A 13,497-nucleotide genomic window follows, 5' to 3' on the forward strand; every position below is an offset into this window, starting at 1 on the left:
AGACTGGGGCTGTTTACCAGCATGACTTCCCCAGCACAAAGTACTGACAAGAGCTGGTGCCTGATCTATGTACTTAGGTCCCCTTCTCCACCAGAAATATCTTCCCCCTCTAAATGCCAAGTTGCATTCTTCACGATTTTCTTTTCCTTGTCACTACTTATTGTGCTGAGTTCATGCCTGAATGCACAGCTCTACATCTAAATACACTTATGAAACAGAAACTTGCCCTTCCTTTCAAAGATAATCTTTAATCAAGGTGACAGGTGGGGAAAATCAGTTATGTGACCAAAAAAAAAGTAATGATTTGAGAACCTAACATACAAAAGAAATAATATAAGTGACAGCTGAGATATTTCCTTGGTGCTGGCGGAAGCCAATACTGCTTCCAGTGAAAAAACAATGTTCCTAAATGGAAAAACTGCATTCAGAATACAATTTGCTAAGTATGTATGCCAGGTTGCAAAATGAGAGATTTTAAGGGGATTGTTGCCTATACATAGGCTGTTGTCTTTTTTTCATATGGTTTGCTATTTCTTTAATTGCAATAGCCCTGGAACAGATTTTGGTAAACTGTCAGAGAAGCACTTGAAAACTGTTCTATTTCTTTTATTAAAAGCCTACGTATATAGAAGTGAAGACAAAACTTTCCTCTTCCAGACACATCTTGTCTCAATCAAAGACTGCAGAAGACATGAATGAGGTTATCACAACTCAAAAATGGTAGTTCAAGACAGAGCTGCACAATGGTTTAAGTCTGTGCAGCTCTTCCTGCTCCTCCTTCCCAACCCTCCCCAAGCAATCCAGCATGAAAACCCACAGCAGTGATTACCAGCTCACTTGAAATGAAGTTTTAAAATGAACTAATAAAGGAAAAGTAGTTTTATTGAATCTATTTTTTCAGAAACTTCTTACTTTAAACAACGCTGGCAAGATAATACACTGATCTGTTTTCCAAGCACAAACTCAGGTGCTTGGCCTTATATACTTCTATACCAATATGGCAACAGTGTCCTTCAATGTGGGATGTAGAATGAAACAGCAGTGGATGTGTTCTCACATGATGCCATCTCATCTAGTCACAGACACACAGACATGTATCATAGGATCTATATTGCTTCCAACAGGTAATGAGCATTCTGCCCTGACTCAGAGGGAATTCAGGTCTGAACTTTTCACAGAAAAGATCAAGAGTTCAGCAAGGATTTCTGATGGCCTGGTTAATGACTAGATCAGCTATAACCTAGATAAAAAAATACACATCGGGTTTTATTCAGTAGTTGTGCACTTCATCCTGTCAGTTTGTAAAATCAAGCAATAACAGGATAGAAGAAAACATCTAGTTTGTTTCACAAGCACTGGAACAGAGAATTTGGGTTTGGTATTTGACTCACTTCTAGTCAAAGCTGGCAGGTTGGATAGGACACTGTTTCTTTCACAAGCCAGCTAAAGAGGCCATTTGACCTCCACATTCTCTATGGCCTCACCTGGAGACTACATCAGGTCTCAGACCACCAGCAGGGCACTTGTGCATCACCTCTCTGTGGATTCAAGTGCTGCATAAAAGCCAGAGATCACGCACTCCTGCATGCCACACCTAAACAGAACTTACTCATTCTCTCCAGCACAGCATGCTGCGTGCTGGCTTCTTGTCCCATCTACCTCTCATCTAGTCCTTCCATTCTCCTAAAATTTCACATCCAGGAAACTCAGATCAAATAAGCCTAAAAGTCAAACTAAACTATGGGTCACAGGTTAAGTTTTTTCTGTTATGTCTCTTTTCTAATAGCTCTCATCTACTCAGGCTATTTAGCTTTTGCAAGCTGCAGAGCACACTGCTTTCTGTGTAATATTTAGATGGCCACTAGTTAGCACCATTCTGTGTCAGCTTCCCAGCACAGATATAGTGGGATTTGGCTGGATTCCAAGAAACATTTATAAAAACACCACCAGCAACATTAACATGGTATTTTGTGAAGAGCCCCAGTATTCCTGAGCTAGTTAAGATATGATGGTAAATATACAAAACAGGCTGCAAGCAATTTTGCACTCAAATCCAGAAATTAGAAACTTACTTCAATGCTGAAGTACCCTCTGTCCACGTAGTCCCCCAGGAAGAGGTACCGCGTGTTGGCAGGAGAACCTCCCACTTCAAACAGTTTCATCAAGTCAAAGAACTGACCATGGATGTCTCCACAAACTAGAACAGAAGAGGAGCAATATTTAGATTCATCATGCAAAAATCACCTTAGGTACACACAATCCAAATATGTGTTATGACAATTTTGTGCATCATTCACTAATTAAGCAATGTAACAGTCTGTGCCTTTAGGGGAAGAGTTTGGTTCTGCTCTCTTGTGAAACTTCAAACTCCCTGGTGGGTGATTTCAAACATCTGCAGGAAGGCAGGCAATACTTTTGGAGAACTCATGGATGTCTAAGCACACAGTGTCAAAACCAGCTCTGTTTCTTCTACTCAAAAGATAACTTCCCCCCACACATCCCATTTAGGGTCAAGCCTGGAGCTTTTATGGCAATGATCCTTAACCAAGGGGATGTTAATAGCCCTGACTGGTACTGTTTAAACTGGTCCTTCAGTGACTTAAAAAAAAAAAAAAAAAAAAACCCCCCCCCCAAAAAAAAAAAAACAAAAAAAAAACCACCCCAAAAAATCTTCTGATTTTCACACTCTAAGGGTGATTTTTGAAGTAACTGAAGAAAACCAAGGGTCCAGGATAGGCCTTATCATGCAGCAGCAGTCCACCTTAAGTAAAATTCAGATGCTTTCTTTTCAGGTAATGCTGTTGGATCCACTGCAGATAAGAAAACCTCACATTTGTCAGCATGCCTTGGTGAAGCTGAAGTCTCAACTCCATATAGACACAAAAGGACTACATACCACAGCTGCAGCACCAAATCCAACAAACTCCCAGAGCAAAGCGTTCATAGGCTACTGTCTTTCATCTCAGTCAAGTTCACGGTATAGTTTTATACTTGTATCACTTTTCCCTGACTGTATACACTAAGATCCATATAGTGTCATTCCATCAAAAAACTAAATACAAAAGCCAGAAAGAACCCCCATCCAAACCAAACCAACCACTCACTCCCCTTTGGGTACAGAAAAAACCCACTGATATCTCAGTCACTGCTGTGAAATTAGAGACAATTCACGATTCCTGACTAGCTGACCATTCTTCTGTGATAGTAACATGATATTCTTCCCATAAAATAGCATATTTCATCTTATCACTACTGTGATACACTGTATAATCTTTTTGCCAGTTGATTCCCCACTGTGAGTTTTAAATGGCAACTTTCATACTAAAAGCCATCAACAATTACAATTTCAACCTAAGAATAATATCTGCCATTAATTATGCAAAATAAATACTATTTAAATCTCCAAGTGGTGTGGCACCACCACTGTTTCTCTAAAAAAAAGTCTGTACTCTGAAGGAAAGTTTTTGGTAACATCTTTATTTGAAGACATTAATCTACCAAACCAATACACACTTCTTGACTGTACTCCTCTGCACGGACACTGTGGGAAGATTAAAAACACGTGTCGCAATCTGATGGCCAGGCAATCTGCTCTCCTAACTTGCAGCAGAAAAGCTTTTAGTTACATAACTGTACAGTTCTACCAATTATCGCCCGCCCCCATTTGCTCCAACTGCAAAAACCTGAAGTTGAACAAGACTTACAGATTTTTAAATGGATTCAACTTTTTTAGTTTTACTTAAAGCACAAAGAAACCGGACTTTTTTTCCTTTGGTATGCAGACGTGTGAACAGGTAAATACACTGGGCCCATTAGAGAGAAACCAGAAAGGTTAGAAAGCTTTCTGCAAGGACCTGCACGTCCCTGAATTTGTCACAAGTCAGAAAAGCAGTGTGCAAATCAGTAAAAAGGGCAGAAATAAAAAGTGCAAAGCTCTGCAATCCCACAACTTGCAAAAGTCTGAATTGGTCCTGAAAATGGGTACTTGATAGATATTCTAGGCACTTTGCACAGAGCAGCCTACTTCTTTTATACTTAGCAATAGATGCTGAAATGTATTCAGGAAAAACAAAACAAACACCACCCCCCCACACACACCGACGATGGAGAGCTGAAAAGCCCAGCACTCAAAACTAACCTTGTCAATTAAAGTAGTTCCAAAAGAGAAACTTAAAATCAGCAGGTAAAAGTAGAGAGAGGAAGATGCTCAAAATTAAGTTAGCATTGAGGTTTAATTTATTATGGTCAAATCCCAGAGTTCCTCCTGGGAAACAACAATGTTGCATACAGTTAATCCAATCGGTGTTTTGCCTGGATAGGATGGAATAGCTTACACATTTTACACTTGCCAGGTTTGTATGTATGTGGGGGCCTGAATATATGTTGTATTGTGGGATCTGTGTGGGTCCCAGTTGCTCCAAACGAGCTGCAGCTGCAGGGTCCTTAGTTGGGCAGCAGCTGTAGCTCGTGAAGGTAACTGAAATAAACAGGGGTGGGTTGAGAGCCCAAGAGGAGCCCCTGAGAAGAAAGGAAGGAGTGTGTGGCAGAGAATGGAGAAGAGCCCCAGCAGAGAGGCAAGAACAACGCTGCAGCGAAGATTACAACAATTGGTGCCCCGTGTGAGGAAGAACACTGCAACCAAACATTGAAAGAAGGTATGGAATCCCCGGAACAGCCGAGAGGCTATGATGGACAGCAGAGCTGTGCAGCTGAGAGCTGGGACTTTGGAATATCAGCCAGAGAGCTGGGACTATAGAAGATAGGACAGGGTCCTTAGTGGGCAGCAGCCTGTAGTTTGTGAAGGTAAACTGAATAACAGGGGTGGGGTTGAGAGCCCAAGGAGCCCCTGAGAAGAAGGAAGGAGTGTGTGGCAGAGAATGGAGAAGAGCCCCAGCAGAGAGGCAAGAACAACGCTGCAGCGAAGATTACAACAATTGGTGCCCCGTGTGAGGAAGAACACTGCAACCAAACATTGAAAGAAGGTATGGAATCCCCCGGACAGCCGAGAGCTGTGGCAGCCTGAGAGCTGGGACTGTATAGGGATATGTATATATTCTATGGTTGTATCTAAAGACAGCCGAGAGCTGTGGCAGCCTGAGAGCTGGAACTGTATGTGTATTGTAATTGTATAATTGTTAAAAGAAAAGGGGGGAAATGTGGGGGCCTGAATATATGTTGTATTGTAAGGTCTGTGTGGGTCTGAGTTGCTCCAAACGAGCTGCAGCTACAGGGTCCTTAGTTGGGCAGCAGCTGTAGCTCGTGAAGGTAACTGAAATAAATAGGGGTGGGTCAAGAGCCCAGGAGGAGCCCCTGAGAAGACAAAAAGGACTGTGCCACAGAGAATGGAGAAGAGCCCCAGCAGAGAGGCAAGAACAACACTGCAGCGAAGATTACAACATATGTATAGGCTTGAAATGTCCTTGTAACGTAAAACCCATATACTCATATTCTGATGAATAGCCTGATTTACAAATGAATTAAAGGGGCAATTTTGCATGCATACACCACTATGCTCAATTTATCATTTGAAAAGAACTGCAACTGCTTCTAAAGCTATAGTTCTGTCACCTTTTTTTTCCAACTCTAAACTCCTATGAACCTATCAGATCTGGAAGATTTCCCAGGCAGTTGAATCAATGCTTTATCTTTCAACAGGTGGGGGCAAAAGAGACCCAGCATGATATTTCCATTCATAAAGGCAGAAATATCCACCAGCCAATAACTCTAGCATAGTCTCCATGTCATGATGCAGCTTCATATCACTAAGAAAGAACTTGCAGTACTGTCCCAACCAAGAGCCCACAGGAGAGGTTTCATATCCACGCCACACTGCTGAGTCCAGCACCTTCATCCTTTATGTTACAAGAAAAAAATAATTAAAAGCACACTAGGTTTAGTCTCTTACAAGTATTAGCATTGAATCTGTTGTTCCTGTTAATTTTGCCAGACACATTCTGTTTTGTTAAACCTGTACAGGCCCTCTTTTGGTACTGGAGCTCTTACTATTAAACAACAAATGCAAAGATGAAAAGATTCTTTCATCACTAATAACCAAAAAATCCCCAGCACAGTAAAGCAGGAAATTCAATTTTTAATGAAGACCTCCAGGATCAATCTACTTATGGATTTAAACTATGAACACAGGCAATGTAAAGCATGGTTTCCATGTGTGCAGAATTAACATTAAAAGCAGCTATGCTCATATTAAAAACAAAAAAAACCCAGAGGAGGAATTCACATACTATCCAATATCAATGATTTCACAGAAGCGCCATCAAGTCATGGCCTTTGTACATTCATTCATTTATAATAACAAACTAATGAGACAGCAAATTTTTTCACCCTAAAGAAGACAGCACTGCTTAATTTACCCAGTACTCTTCAACTTCCTTTGTATTCTAAAATTGCCAGCTGGAGAACAACAAAACTTCTACTCAACTTGCTATTTCCAGAGCCAGTTCAGTCATCAAATTTGTTGCTTAAGAATTTGTGTATTTGAGCCTGTCAACATCCTACCTAAACTCTCAGAGCAGCAAGCTCCAGAACTGCACAACACACTAGAAATGTTTTAAATGTAAACAAATTTTTAAGTTATTTGAAACTAATGTCCTGACCTCCAAAAAAGTAATTCCTGGTACAATCAGAAAATTTGAGAAACACTAGTTGTTTGTGGACTCCTTAGAAATGTATCTCTGTTGAGGAAGTTTTCAAGGAAGACAAGGGCCCCCTTCACAAGATTCAAATTCACACAACTGCCCTTGCAATTCCTGAGAAATCGTGTTTCTCAGCAGCTTTTTCTACTTGTTATGACGGGTATTTTGATCCACTACACAACCTTTAGGTAAGCAGCAGATTTTTTCCAATTTAACTGTCTATAAAATATCATTCTATTACAAAAATAGAAATTGGATGTGGCGAGACACAGGAGAAATGTTTTTGTCATCCTAATACAAATGAAATTATGTTTCTGATGGCTTCACTGTGAGGATTTTTCCTTGATTTATGTCAAAGAACACGAAATACTGAAACAGGAACCACTGATTTCAAGTGGTACTAGCAGTGAAGGAAACTTGAAGCTGAGCAGTGCATTTGCCAGTTTATTTATAGATGACAAAGCACTGGTATAACAGTGATTGAGAGTGCAATGTCTACTGGCACAAATAAAAAGTCTGTGAATGTTCTTCACATACCTTCCTTCAGATATCTAAATGCTCTTCACTATGTACAAACTCAGTCCAAAGATTATTCTATATGGTTTCCTGCTCCAAATGGACATTAATAACAAAATTTATATTCACACTACATTAAACATTGTCAATTTAAAATATTTCCATCTGCAACAGTTTGGATATGCCGCACTTATTTTCTCATTTACCAGGTACATACTTAATTGGTGTAACACAATGGGCTGATAGTAAAATACAGTTACTGTTTCAAGTGAATTTTCATTCCATGTATCAAAGATTATATTCTCATCTTCAAATGCCATCAGGTATTAGGAGCAGGTATGTAACACTCTATCACCAGCTCCAGAAGCAACATTTGCAAATTCATACATATATGACAATTAACAACAATCTAGCAAAGATATCTTTTAAACCACTGTGTAGGGAATAATATCCACCACTTGATCACTTGTTCTTTACATTCACCAAGCTGGAGATGTTTTTGCACTGAGTTCCAAGAGACTGTGCTTGAGCAAAGCAGCACAAAATACTAAAATACCTAAGGGAGGAAAACACCCTATTGAGTTACATTGTAGAATGCAGACTGCAAATCCCAAAGGAGGTTGCTTTGTAAAATGTTTTGGAAGCATTTAGCTGCTTACCATTCCATTAGTGAGCACGTTTCCAAAAGCTTACTGCTTTGCAAAGACAACTGATACTTACAAAGCCTTACTGACAAAGAAACAATTGCAGCATGTAAACCTGCACGTGTCTGAGCAGAATTGTGGCTGGTCGCTTGTACAGATCTACAATGAGATGGTAAAGAGGCTGCATGTTCAATAAGAAGTATGCCCTAAACATTTCTCTTGGCAAGGAGTTTGAAGGAATTAAAAGTTAAAAAAGGCTAAGTGAAGAAGCCAAGTGGGAAGGAGTACTTACAGTGGCCACACAAAGGCAAAGCAAAATCAACTAAACCAACTTCTGCAGCTCAGTTATCAAAGACCAGGCTTCCTCGGAAAACTCATAAAATGAGGGAAAACAACTAAAACAGCTATATGCATAAAATTCTCATGTGCTTCAAGAACAACCACTGCATTGTTTTTGAAGGGTTCAACTATAAATCAGAAGGCTCTGATTTTCCTCAGAATTTAATAACAAAGTCATATATAAGGGTCATATATCTTTGATTACATAACCTTACATCTTGAATGAAGTTTGTAAGCAAATGTGTATCTGAGGAATATTATATATTGCCATATCAATGAAATGTTCAGAACACCACAGTTTCATTCCTTTTTTTTTTTAATCACTTAGGAAAGAGCAATTTTCTTCCTTATTTTCTGGAGAATGACAAGGAAGAAGTACAAAATAAAAGAAGAGACTCCAGAGATTTTTATTTGCATCTGCTCACTACAGGGCAACTCAAGACACAAAGTTTTTGGTTAAGTTACATACATTGTTTCATTGCCATGCAATTCTGTTCCTGTTTGTGAGCCGTTTAAAGAACCTGCAGATTTCATTACTTACTGAGATTAAGGTCAGAATCATGTAGACAGCTCACTAAGTAACTCTTCCAAAGAAAACAAGTACAAGACTCAACATAATGGGCTTTAATATAAATGTTTGTTATACTAAGTCTATTGAACAACACAGCTCTATTTTCAAAAGAAGCGTGATCTCATTCATATTCATATCTGGTTATCTAACGTGATTATAATAGGCTTTCATCTATCTTTTCCCTTCAATCACTGCATGCAAATTGATGAGTTTATACTACCAGAGTGAACTGGCATTAACAAAACTTCAATCATCTATTTTCATGAACAGGCCTGGTTAGCCAGAGATAAATCCAGAAACCACTGACTGCACAGGTACAGCAAAGGAAACTTCAAAGGAAGCATCAAGGCCACATTTGCCAATGTTATTTGACTGATAACATTCCTTCCTTGCAAAGAGGAAAAAAATAGCAAGGAGCATCTTGGGAAAATCTGTTTTCTGTGCAACACATGAGGACACTACACTGTGCTCTGCTCTGCCAACACTTGCAACTCCAGTGTCCGTAAAGATCACCCACGCTCACTCCTTCTAATGGGAGTTCATTTTCTCCCACCATCCCCTGAAGGCTAGAACAAATTAATGACACTTGATTTGAAGAGGCAGAGTGAAAAATAATAGAGAAGGGAAAACATCACATCAGAAAAGATCTTCAGGACAACAGTCATTAATATTCTCTGATGGAGGAAGCAAAAAACCCCCAAACCCTAACCCATGCAGCAGCAGAAGCCCTTCAAAACACTAAGCCCAGAAAAATGTCTTTAGCACAAAGATTTTAAAAAGGCTCTACGTATTAATTTTCATGTCACAATATTATTTGCAATGCCTCAAAACAAAATAAAAACCAGGTACATAAGCTTAGCAGGCAGAGGAGTGCCTTTGTGTATACAGGAAATACCAGAAACAAGTCTTAGGAAACCGGCTCTACCAACTGCTGTAAAACCTACACTGGCAGAGAAAAAGCCCTTCTCTCCATGCCCCTACCCCAGCTGAATTTTTCAGAAGAGTAAGTTGGTAGCACTTGTTGGTAATGAAGTACCAAATGAAAATTTTCAATTCTAGATCAAAGCCACTTAATGGAGTGGTAGTAGAAAGGGGATGGTGATCTAATGACTATTTTTCAGATTTTTTTTTCCAAGATCAACAAAGATAGTGCTTTCATCACATATACAAGATGCTGAATGAGGTCACAGAGGGAGAAACAAAGTGTGACAGGACTAAATCAGCATTCATTCCCATATCCAACAAAAAAACAACCAGCTCTTCCCCTGCCACCCTCCCAAGGTCAGCACTGCCCCTGAGATCCTCCTTAGCAAACACAAAAGCAAGTTTACTGTCATTGCCTCCTGTTAATGCACCCTTAAAATCAGGGAGCAGTGAATATTCCACAAATAACCCCACCAGAAGCATTATTTGTGAGGAAATATTCATTGGTGCTTGGGTCAGGATTTCTAGCTCATATCCTGAGATCAAGGTTATTTTTAGCAATAGGAAAATTCTCTTATCCTCAGTTTTACAGATGTGAAAAACAAAGGCCCACGGAATTTTAACAGTGTATAAGGTCACAGGTTCAGTCAGCAGGGATAGCCTGAGAGGCAGCAATGCACATTTATACTGCTGCATCCAATTCAATGCACCAGACACAGACAGCCCTTTCAAGGAGGAAGGAAGATCGTGCAGAAGAAGCAGGCACAGCCTGGCTTTATACACAATGTTCCAAATGAAATTTAGGGAAGGTGAAACAAGGCAAAATGAGAAAAGGACTTTTGAAGAGAAGACTCTGAAATAACAGGATATTTTTTTTTTGCCTGATGATTTAGTTTAACTCTTAGGAACAGGTTTCTCTACAATCAGGATTTCTCACAGCAGCACTAATCCCAACCCCAGTAAAGCTAAAACACAGGCACTAGTATTACATGGATCCAGTAAGAGTTACATAAAGCCCAAAGAAAGTCTCAGTTATTTACAGGGCCATGATGGATGGTATAGCTTGCTTACTACAGAATTTTAGAGCAGTATTACCATCACAGACTGCAATCCAATCACCTTCCAAGCACCCAACAATGTACAAGATTTTACAGGTAGCAATATTAGCACGTCAAGCTTCAGTATATGAATGCCTACTATCTAAAAACCCAACCACAAAGCCTTCATGTTGGCTGGTAATACAGGTTATCCATTTTTACCTAGGGATAACATTTGCTGTCGCAGTTTCCTCATTCTGTGCCATCACAGCCCTACCTGATGCTTTACTCCACCCCTACTAAGTGTTCTATCAGGAATCAGAAGCAACACTATTACAAAGAGCATCCTCCTTCCTTCAGTGCAACAATTTATCTTATCAGTGGAAAACAAACATTTGCTCACAACGAAAAACTGCATTTGTTTGTTACCTTTGTATATGCAGCACTCTGAACGTCCCACAAACAGAAGAGAAAATGAAAATAAAATTTCTCAAATTCCTGTGTTCTTAATTTGCAACCATCAGTATCAACATGGATACTCGTATGCCTCCTGAGTTGGAAGAGCCAGCACAATTAGCTTGAAGAAATTCAGTGAAGTGTAGCATTGGGCTATATTCAGAGCCATGAATGAAAAGAACCAGCAGCAAAGACCTACTGAGCTTTAAATGTCAGTTTTTGCACCCATCTTGGTGGGCTTGAGTCATCACTGTATCCAGCCTTTCTGTACTAGAGGTGTTCATGTGATAGTATATGAGTATAATGTAAAGGAAAGCAAGCAACGTACAAGATTCCCCAATTCTAGTTTAAGACACAGAAAATGACTTTTTGAAATTATATAATCTAAATTATATAACCAAAGTCTTATGTAAATCTAATTCTGGTGAAAAATGCTTAAGCTCCTGAGGAAAGTGCTTTCAAGAGAAAGCTCTCCAAAGTAATTTTTTGTCCTGGTAAAAGCTCACAGAATAATTAGTTAGGAGAGCCAGTGCAAGGAGGAGTTGACTACAATGATTTCCCCTTGATGAAAACATAAACATGATCTTGAGTAGATGGCTAAACCATATGCTGATCTTAAATCAACATGAATTACAGGATGGTTGGGGTGTAAAGGCACCTTTAAGAACACCTAGCTGTAGAAACAAACTGCTATCACTTAATGATCATTATGAAAATAAACACAAAGAAGTCATGTTGATGAACTGAATAGCCTTAATTATGTTTCTTTGCATAACCTTGTTATTAGGCAGAGTGCAAGCAAGTTAAAAAGGACTAAGGGCAGCACTAAGGGGTGTCAGTCAGGCAGATTTGGGCTAGCTCTTGCTCTGTGCTCCTCAAGCAGGCTAACCAGCCCCTCACACTATATTCAGAATTGTTTTCCTAATGTCTGGCTAGAGAGGGGAAAAAACCCCAAAAAGTCAGAAGAGGGGGGTGACAGGAAAGAAGTATTTTAGCAGACAGCTACCAACCACACCACATGCCTTAAGCTGTTCTGAGAGGTAAGAGAGTACTGCTGTTCAGAAACAGAGGTGAGAAGAAAAGGCCAGCACCTTGCAGAGAGAGTATCAGGTGAAAAAAAAAAAGAAGAAAAACTCTGTTACACTGAACTGGCCTTTAGGGCATGCTTCTGCTCTGTAGTCTACCAGTAACCTCAAATATAACATCCTTTCAGGCCCCTAATGCAGATGTAGTAAATATATTTTAGTGATTACAGACCAGACATTCCAAGGGGAGATAAGTGTTTAATATGCTGCCTATCAGTCAAAAGATTTCATTGACATTTGATAAGCGAATTAAGCGTACATGAATTCAGTATCACCAACCAAGGATCTCCACACCTTACACTTTGCACTTGCAGGATAAAGGATTCTTCTGCTCGAACCCCAGACAAAAAGATAATACAATTATACGTAACACAATCCCACCAGAGTACACAGCAAAATAATGCTTGAATGGGGCAGTACGAGATGAGTATTTCCTTGTTTCCATTCCATGCAAGTTGGATACTTGTGATTTTTTAACACAACACTATGCTCACACAGACTGAAGATGTTAAACCTTATTTCAGAAGAACTTTCCTCTTTAACTCTCTTGCTCCCTAGAATGACTCACTTTTCAGAAAGAACATTGTCTGCTTTTGGCTGAGATCCAATACATTATCAGTTTAAATCATAACACAAAATGTTCTTTCCAACTATAATATACCACAATACTAACCCCCAAACCAGCCATAGATTAGTTTACTTGTGTCCTGAAAAAAGAAAAAATCCTTTCCATGATATTAAAAGAATTGTATTTCTCTTCCTCATCTCTCTTTAGCATGCATTTCCTGCAGCTTTCAATTCAGCTCCCAGCTGTAAGAAACAAGGACCATGAAAACATTCCTGGTGAAAGGTGATTTGACAAAAGCCATCAGTTGAAAATGCTCACAGTAAGAGTATCATTTTTACTTGAAACTTTAATGTAACATGTTATTAAACCATTTGTGATTTCTCATAACCACTACATTTCAGAGAGAAATGCCACTTTTCACCACCTCTTACAGGCTGTGAGGTTCCATCTTGTGAGGGCTGGTGACAAGCTGACTTCTGCAGTATGTGCTTCTGTTCAACAAAGCCGAGTCAAGCAAAAACCCAAGGAAGTGCTCAAAACCACTGACCCTTATCAAAGGAACTCCAGGAGTCTCTCTGACCAGAGTCCTTCACTAGAACAATGAAATCATCAACCAAAATGGTGAAACATGATAGGAAGCTGAACTTTCACTAAAACAAAAGTTACTATTAAAAAAAAACCCAAAAAACAAAACAAACAAACCT

General features: G+C 39.4%; 1 protein-coding gene across 2 annotated transcripts in view; it reads right to left on the reverse strand.

The window, feature by feature from the left end:
* The window catches only part of PPP3CA (protein phosphatase 3 catalytic subunit alpha), a 172,132-nt gene that overhangs the window by 48,276 nt on the left and 110,359 nt on the right, over positions 1–13,497 (reverse strand). For both annotated transcript variants that reach the window (XM_064710885.1, XM_064710886.1), the window contains exon 3: positions 2,073–2,197. In XM_064710885.1, coding sequence (XP_064566955.1) covers positions 2,073–2,197 — 125 coding nt within the window. The remainder of the gene's footprint in view (positions 1–2,072; positions 2,198–13,497) is intronic.

Source organism: Zonotrichia leucophrys, chromosome 4 (genome assembly GCF_028769735.1).
Source record: "Zonotrichia leucophrys gambelii isolate GWCS_2022_RI chromosome 4, RI_Zleu_2.0, whole genome shotgun sequence".
In the NCBI taxonomy this organism is placed as follows: domain Eukaryota; kingdom Metazoa; phylum Chordata; class Aves; order Passeriformes; family Passerellidae; genus Zonotrichia; species Zonotrichia leucophrys.